Here is a 9,558-nt window from a genome sequence, read left to right on the forward strand (position 1 = left end):
TATTATACCGATAATTATCTGGTCTTCATTTACCTCACTTCTGATTATCAGCCAGAGATATCAGAGAGACATAGATACAATGATTTGTGTTGACACAGCTTTTGCTGTTAATCCTGAGCACTGCACCGCGCGATGAGACGCGCAGTTCGCGGATATGCGCACCGCACCGTCGGCGGATGTTCAATTATGAAAAGCGCTGTCCGCCAGCTGGAGACGTGCGCCCAAATTCGAAGCCGTCGCACACGTCTCACAGCCGTCAGCGGTATGGTCTGTAGTTGTTAGAAGCATAACAATGAAGACTGTTCTAAAAAGCAACTATCGGGGCTAAATTAAGAGCAATTATATCAGACATTTGAATTTCTTGACTAGTCAGTCAAAGGTGGCTTGTTGGGGCGTCAATTGCCAGAAGCTTCCAATTGAAATAGGCCATATAAACATTGGTCAAGTGGCAATTGTGTTTTCGGAACCCAAAGAAAATGTCTCCCTTTACATTGGCACCCTCTCTGATCAATCAGCATTCAGGCGTAAACAATAACAGAGATTAATTTGTGTTGAGTGTTATGGCCTCTTGACGCACGGCCATTGACGCCTACTAGACTGTTCATGAAAAGCACAGGCACTTGGAATTACGTCTCAATAAAAATATAAATTCTTCAGTCAATTTTTACATATGATTGACCGCCTGTGTGGCAAAATAGCGTGACCGTATGTGAAAACATATACAGTTAGTACTTACTCTGACATAGTCCGTGAACTAACTGAACACCACTACAATTGGCTAAATGTTCATGCACCTTAAGAAATGCTGAGAAATTACGAGGTTATCATTCGCCAGGACAACTCCCGACACGCCCATCCTGCATGCTCACAAAGCTATATGTAAAACAAATCGCCGTCTGCTGTCGAGATATGCGTGCCTCCGATTATCCTTTCGGTGCCCGCTAAGCCAAGCATAAAGCGCGCGGGCAAGACGTCAGCACAAACAAGCTACCGTTTATTAGTCTAAAACAAATCGAGTAGCGCGTGTTAGGGCATTTCTCGCGAATTCATTTTAATTTTTTAAGAAAAAACTTTAATTGTTCAATGAATGACGCACTCGTTCACTTCCGAAGCGGGGTAAAATGCCTAATTTTTTCACTTACCGCGTGCGAATCGCATCGACCGGGCCTTTCATTATTTACGAAAGAAGCAAACAGTCGTCGCCAAACACCTACACGCAGCAGTTAACGGGTAACGTCGTTGACGCCCCCATTTCATGCCAATCAACGGAAGAAGTGCGAGGCTTATTCTGATTATGGAAATGGAAAATGCCCATCAAGAAGAGGACGTAGCGCAGCTCAGTTTTTCACTACAAACAGCGGTGTTATTTCGTATTTGTGCCAACTCTATCGTAGTCGAAACCGTTTCTAGCCTAGCAGAACGCCCTAAGTCCTGACGTATCGCCGCGATGTTGGGGTCAATGGCGGTCCCCACATTTAAAAATAGTAAAACTGCGGCATAGCTGGATTGGAAGACACCAAAGCTTTCGGCATCATGACCGCATCACGTCTAGCCAATAGAAGATAAAACGCGTGTATTTACGTACTATGTTGAAGAGCTGGAATTCCGCGGAGCAGGAGTCGTGAATGAACTTGGGTGCATCGTCGGATGGCCGAATGCTAGTGCTTCTCCAACGGGCAGTCTTTGGACGCGGATTCGGTATTGCCTGTATGGGTTACGTGGTGTCATAATCTAAGGGTAAATCCATGTTATTTTCATGATAGTACAATCGTATAGTCCCTAAGGCGAATGGGTCTGCGGGCAGTCAATTATGTGAGCGGGAGAACGAGCAACGGAGTGTGTAAGTAAATCTGAGAGCGAGAGAGGATTAGACCGAGAGACAGAAATGGGGGAGATAGAGACAGAGAGAGCGAAAAAAAGCGAGAACGAGAGAGAGGGACAGAGAATGAGAAAAGGGGAGAGAACGGGAGAAAAGAGCCGAAAAGAGACAATAGAAGAAGAGGAGAAAGCGCGCGCGCCCAACAGAGAGGATAAAAGAGAGAGACGGAGAGAGAAAGGAGAAGAAGAGAGTAAGACATGAGAGAGAGAGAGAGAGAGAGAGAGCAGAGAAACGCGAGAGTGAGAAGAGCGAAAGAGCGGGAGAGAGAGAGACGAAGAGAGCCGAGAGAGAGAGAAAGAGACGGAGAAAGGGAGAGATGGAGGAGGAGAGAGAGATGAGAGAATGAGAGAGAGACGAGAAAGAGAAAGAAAGAATGAGAGAGAGAGCGAGAGAGAGAGAGGGAGGAAAAAAAGAGAGAGAAAGAGACGGAGAGAGAGAAGAGAGAGGAGAGAGAAGAGAGAGAGAGAGAGAGGGAGAGAGAGAGAGAGAGAAGTATGGGCGCGAGGCGAATTACACGCTTCTCTCCCCTTGTCATAGCCATACCCACCGCGTCCAGGCGTCCCTCCCTTCACCCTTCTCTTTACGCTTATTCGCCTCCTTCCACCTCTCTTCTACATGGTCCCAGAACGTCACCAGACGAGATCGGCTCCAGAGAAGTCCTCTTGGTGGTTAGGCGATGTAGCACTCCGAAGGATGCTCCGCTCGTGAACAACGCTCTCCTCTTTACATCGATCAGGAAGCTGGTGACGTCATTCTCTCGGGCGGCCGTGATGCCGCGTTGACGTCGATCCAGGTACGTAATAGGGAGGACACCTTCCGGATGCGCCGGTCGCCTCCTCGGCGGCCATTCCTACGGGGGCGACGGGATGCCGCGCACGTGATGCCGGTTACTCGTCGCAGCCTCGATTTACCGAGGTTCCGTCTAATATTCCTCGTCTGCTATATTCTTCGTCTATATAATCTATTCATCTCTATTCGTCATCTCCATCTTCCTTATCTTATAACACGGTTTCTTTATCTCCACCCCCCTTCATTTATTATCATCGTTATCTAATCTCTTCGTGTTCTATAATAACTGTCTTCCATCTCTCCTCGTCATCTTTATTTCCTCATTTATCTTTTGCTAATTTTATTTCTTTTTATCGCAACGACTATAGCTATTAACGCGCGCGAGTGTACCAGATAATCACACAATATACATATAGTACCCTATATAGACACGTAATATACTAGATTATAGTATATATATATATATATATATTCCTATACATATGTACATGATATCATATATATATGCCCGCCGGTGTATGTACAATAGAATCCTACAATATCAATATATCCCTGATTATTAGGTATAGAGGTAATTATAGCTGTTGATGTAGCATAGATGTCCTAACAATACTGTGTAATGTACTAGCGCGCCCTCGACCCACGATCCCAGCTGTGCCGCGCGGTGGGTTGATGTCCTGCACGCACTTCGGCCACCAGTAGGAGGAGACGAGAGCTTCCTCTCTGCCCAGCAGCCGTCTCGTACGCGCTGGCCGGAGACTCTCAGGAGATGCCCATGATGACGTCAGGATTATGTCGTAAGCCGCGACCGCGGTGTCCACCAGAGCTATCTACGGCACGAGAAAGTATATATATATATATATATATATACTATACTATAGTAATATTATATCTGATAATCATAATGTGTTGTGTGTGTGTTGTGCGTGCGTGTGGTGTGTGTGTGTGTTGTGTGTGTGTGTGTGTGGTGTGTGTGTGTGTGTGCGTGCGTGTGTATGACGTGTGCGTGTCGTGTGTCGCTGTGCGTGTGCGTGTGTGTGCGTGTGTGTTTGTGGTGTTGTGGTTGTGTTGTGTGTGGGTGTTGTGTGTGTGTGTCGTTGCTGTTTGTTGTGTGTGTGTGTGTGTGTGGTGTTAGTGTGAGTGTGCGTGCGTGCGTGCGTGCGGCGTGAGGTGTGTGGCGTGCTCACTGTACCTGCATGGCCAATGTGATCGACGTAGAGGAAGTGTCACGAATGTCGGTCAGAACACGCCACGCGTCGGCGCTAGGTGTACAACTCTCGCATCCAGGTCGTACGCCTCTGTGCTCAGAAATCTACCGCCGACTGCGATCGATCTTGAAGGGGAGCCAAGGTGAGGGCAGGTGGCGCCCCCGAGTGGTGGCCCATTGAAGTGTGCAATGCCCCCAGAACATGAAGGCTATCGGTCTGCGTCGCATCGCGTGTATATCACTACTTCAAGATGCCTAGATGCCGTGTAGATCACCTCAAGATGCTGCCTCGCACAGTGGCAGTCTTGTAAGAGCCGTGTACCGCCACGTGTGCGTCAGTGCTTGTAAACCCTTCATGTAAGGGAAAGGAAAACGCGTATAAGTGTCCGTTATAATCAGGTGTCCGTTCTGTAGAGGTCGTTTTACTGTGTAGTCGCCACGTAAAAGAAAGACCAGCTGCCAAACGTGTAGTCTGTAGACATATATGCGTTATATAGAGATGGTTTGACTGTGGCTGTGATTCCCACTCGCGGGAAATAAGTCCAACGTGTACTTTGACCGTGACAGCTGCGCGCGCGTATGATTTGTGCAGAGGAAATGCCAATTCATGGCCCAATAATATGTGTGTGTGTGTGTGTGTGTGTGTGTGTGTGTGTGTGTGAGAGAAAGAGAGGGTGGAGGGAGAGCGCGCGCTCGTGTGTGTAAACAGAACGTTGGCTATAGAGAGGCTTATCCGCGTTCGACTACCATCCTAACGCCATCTAAATCCACCTAAACACACTATTGCACCACACCACAAGAAATTGCGGATTCGCGATGTTTTGTGCTGGTTAAGGCCACAAAAACATGGTGACGATGTAGAGATAGACTGCCTCATACGGTGTATACAGCAACTGAAGCAATGACAATATCCTTACGACTGAATAAGATATCCTTAATTGTCATCTAGCTACTATCGAATTTACTGCTACTATGATAATATTATATTAGATGCACTATAAATAACAGCTACGACTACTACCATCCATACACATATCACACTGATCATATCACACTGATCATATCACACTCATATCACACTCATCATATCACACACATATCACACTCATCATATCACACTCATCATATCACACTCATCATATCAAACTCTTTATATCACACTCATATCACACTCATCATATCACACTCATCATATCACACTCTTCATATCACACTCATCAACATCATATCACAGCTAAGTCATATCCACAAAATGCAATCCAATACTCCACTCATCATATCACACACATCACAAATCATCCTTATACCTCATCATCACTACTTCATATCACACTCACTCCTATCACACTCATCATAATATCCGATACTCATAATATCACACTCTCATATCACTACTCATCATATCACAGCTCGTCATACCATCACACCACTATATACCCAGCTGCCAGCAGGGCGGCGCGCACCGAAAAACTCCCCTACCCTATCCAATCACACTCATGCATGATCACACCTCATCATAAGTACATACTCATAATATCACACTCTTCAATAATCACAGCAACACCCAACACCCGCGGCAAACGCGCAACGCAAACTCTTCATATCACACTCTTCATATCACACTCGCATCATAGGTCACACTCATCAATAATATCTAATACTCATACGAATCAAATCCACACTACCGCTTACTGATCACAGACGCCTCTTCATATCAGCAGCTCATCAATATCACACTCATCAATATCACACTCATCATATCACATTCTCAATCTCGCTCCAATATCATACTGCATAAAACTCATGCAGCCACAGCGCACAACTGTCGTCTTCATATCACACTCATCGATATCACACTCTCGTCCATAACACTCACACCAGCCCCGCTCATCATATCCACACAGCACCACCGCAAACACGCCCACACGCACAAGCACAAACCGCACACCGCGCACAGCACACGCAACACTCCACATCATAATCAAGCATCTTCATAATCACAACTCACTGGCCATATACACTCATCATAATATCATACTCATAAATATCAACACTCTTCATATCACACTCTTCATATCACGACTCATCATATTCACACTCACATAATCAACACGTCATCATAATATCAACACTCATCATATCAACTCATCATATGCAAACGCCCTCCCTTTATATATATCACAAGCTCATCATATCAAAATTCTTTATATCCACACTCATCATATCACACTCATATATCAACACAACATTTGTTTGCTACTATATCGTCCACAGCAATCTAATTTTGCTAATTAAATAAGAAGAACATTCAATTGCTGAATTACCTCCTACAAGGTTTCGAAGGGTCGCATACAATGCCGGAATGACGAGCGGGCCGTTCCGTAAGGTACTATGCAACTATCTGCGTAATGAGGGGCGTCCTTTCCCAATTACGATAAACAACCCCAGTTATATGTACATTTTCGGCGTAGAAGCTCATCGAAGGTGATCTTTCTCCTCCAGAGTCCCACGTACCAAAGAAACCGGAGAGCGGAGGGGAATGAGTATACGATAAGTATGAGACAGGTTATTGTAGGTAGTTTCGCGTTAGAGGCGTGTGTTGCTTGCTGTAGGTCCGTGTTTAATCCCGATTGATTGCAGTGTGCGTAGGTGGCGCTTGAGCGGCGTGATTGTCGTAGTAGAGACAAGGCTGTGCCGGTGGTGCGTGGTGCGGTGCGTGGCGTGCGTGGTGCGATGTGCTCGCTGTGCGTGTGCGTGCGCGGCGCGTGCGCGTGTGCCGTGTGTGTGTTTGTGCGCGGAGCGCGCGCACACGTGCTGTGTGTGTGTTTTGTGTGTGTTGCTGACAAGCGCAAACCACATGAGCGCGCGTAGAACAGGAGCGTATCAAAAGCACACTCTTTTTCGCGTCTGGACATACATATGACTAATACTATAGAATAAGTGCTGCAGTGAACATAAGTTCGCCAACCTGTGTAATGACCGGATCGACGTGCCGTGCCCGCGCGATGGATTGGAACAAATGGGTGCTGTCGTTTTTTTACTCTCCGGATATAAGAGAATACACGCTCCTTGACTGCGGTGGGAACCATGTAGAGAGTGCGGTAATAGGTCCCACCCTTTGAATCATTTAGATTGCAGAGTAGATCACACCGGTTTGTGTGGGAAGGAAAACATTACCCCCTTCCCTCGACAAATAGCTCCAAATATAACGTGAGTAGACCTGTCATATTGGACAATAACCACTATAAATATACTGATCCAATTACAGGTAATCTGTTATATATATATACATATATTGGCGTAGTGATCATATACGTTCCTATAGTTAATAATATAATAATATATATATTAGCTATTAACCCTGTCACCAGTAAACGGTATTTGAAGTGGAAGTCGATTTGAGGACTGGCGTTTATCCATTTATCTCACATCACTGTTTATAGTTGAGTGCGAATTGTATATATGATCAAACGTTGATGCATGCAATTTCCTACAAGTAAATACTGATATGTAGACGCTTAGTCATTGAACACATCATCATTCTGTTTAAAAGAAGAATTGTAATCAAAATTGAGTATTCTATAAAATCTTAAATTTAGATCCTAAACATTTATATACCAATGTCTTAAAAAAAAGGCAAAAACGGGGTAATTTCAGAGGCGATTTCACATGAAAGTCCTCAACTTATTTTATTGAGTTTATGGAAAATAATCATCCTGGTAAAGATAGCATCACTAATAATTATAATTCTTAAAGCCAAAAAATATGCATTGAGTATTCGTTTGAGATTATAAATGTCTAATATTGAAAATTGCGTCTGATTAGAGACGGCTGAGTGCTGGCGGCAAGGGCTTGGTCAGAATGCCAATCCTGCTGTTATCCAAATATAAGGTTACAAATTGCCATAACACACGGGCACAAAATTGAAAGATAAGTAATCAATTGTTGTTTTGCTCCAAAACTCTAGGCGGCGCAACACAGCCACTGCCATCCACCAACAACTCTCGCCGCATACGTGCCCCGTCACGCACGACGACTACGCCCTGCCAACTGCATGCGTACTGTGATTACAGCCCTATGTCTTGATGTTCAACCTAGGAAAGAAACGAATCACGCGCCGCGAACCGTCTCTCCTCACGGCATTCTACCCAACACCCAACTCCACAGGGCATAAATCGTAGATGCGTGCAGGAAACGCAGCCAAATGAGCGAGAGCGTCAACCACTCTGTCGAGCTGGGAGCTTTTCGGAAAACCCCTCACGCCACTACACACATTACCAAATTTCTTCGACTAAAAAGATCAAACACAGGGTCCATCGGCCTAAACATATCATACACGCGTACTAACCTACAGCAACCCTCAATCATGGCCTAATCGCTCGCCTAACCTACTCATTCTCGCTACCTACATAACTCATCTAACACTACATGCGAATTACCATTAGTAAGACTCACTGTTCATCGCACATTACTACATACTCATGACCTTTACTACTATATCTCCAATAGCTCTGTCAACCATCTAATTCATATCTTCATAAGCATCATTCAGACTCATTATTTATCCTATCAAATCATGACCGTTTCAGCCTTATCGTATAGCATTGCGAGTCTTATCTCATCCCTTCACTCTATCTCATAGCCCTTCACTCTTATCTCATCAAAGCCATCATTGAACCTTAATTAACCTCCAATTACCACATACATCTACCCCTCTATATTATCCCAATCAAAGTACACTATCACAGACTTCATTATCACTCATCACTAGATCACCTTATCACACCTAGTTCTTACTATCTTACAATATATCAGTGACCATCACTATAGTTCTTATCTCATAAACGCAACTTACTACACTCACTCTTAATTCATAAGACATATCTAGTCTTATTTCATAGCCTTCAGTCTTATCTCATACATTCAGTCTTATCTATCAGCTTCAGTCTTTCCTCATACCTTCCACTCTCTATCTCATAACCCTTCACGTCTATCTCATACCCTTGACTCTTATCTTTTATAGCTTTCACTACGTAATCTCATATCGGTAAATACTCCTGCACGTCTTATCTCATAGCCTTAGTTTACATACTAGGTTGTTGTGAATGTCGAGATCTTTGTAGTGTGTTATAATATTAGTTCATTATCAGTCTGTCAATAATAATTATAAATCCCAATCAATAGTGAGTCAATCATATATAANTTCACCCTTCCTGTTTACCCTTTCCCTCCTCACCTTCTTCACATTCTCCAAGAACGACGACGAGATCGACTCGAGAAGTCCTCTGTGGTGGCAGGCGATGTTAGACGAGGGCATCTCCCTCGTGAACACGCCCTCCTCCTTACATTGATCCAGGAAGCTGGTGACGTCATCCTCGAGCCCGCCAGGCGACGTTAGACGAGGGCATCTCCCTCGTGAACACGCCCTCCTCCTTACATCGATCCAGGAAGCTGGTGACGTCATCCTCGAGCCCGCTGATGCCCGTTGACGTCGGTCCCAGGTCCATCATGGGAAGGACACCTTCCGGGATGCGCCGTGTCGCCTCCTTCAGCGGCATTCCTAGCGGGGCGACGGGATGCGTGGTCACGTGATGTCGGTTACTCGTCAAGCCTCGATTTACGAGGTTCTCGTCTAAATCCTCGTCTCTATCTCCTTGTCTATATATCTATTCATCTCTATTTC

General features: G+C 45.0%; 2 protein-coding genes across 2 annotated transcripts in view; both read right to left on the reverse strand.

The window, feature by feature from the left end:
- LOC106812815 (fatty acid synthase-like) overlaps positions 1-9,208 on the reverse strand; it is an 11,033-nt gene extending 1,825 nt beyond the window's left edge. Inside the window, exons 1-2 of the mRNA XM_014816799.1 lie at positions 9,112-9,208; positions 1,586-1,705 (exon numbers count right to left, since the gene is read on the reverse strand). Coding sequence (XP_014672285.1) covers positions 1,586-1,705; positions 9,112-9,192 — 201 coding nt within the window. The 5' untranslated portion in view covers positions 9,193-9,208. The remainder of the gene's footprint in view (positions 1-1,585; positions 1,706-9,111) is intronic.
- Positions 1-9,558, reverse strand: part of LOC106812814 (fatty acid synthase-like) — a 30,404-nt gene that overhangs the window by 19,285 nt on the left and 1,561 nt on the right. The window lies entirely within an intron of this gene.

This window comes from Priapulus caudatus, unplaced genomic scaffold, assembly GCF_000485595.1.
Source record: "Priapulus caudatus unplaced genomic scaffold, Priapulus_caudatus-5.0.1 Scaffold689, whole genome shotgun sequence".
NCBI classification, from domain to species: domain Eukaryota; kingdom Metazoa; phylum Priapulida; class Priapulimorpha; order Priapulimorphida; family Priapulidae; genus Priapulus; species Priapulus caudatus.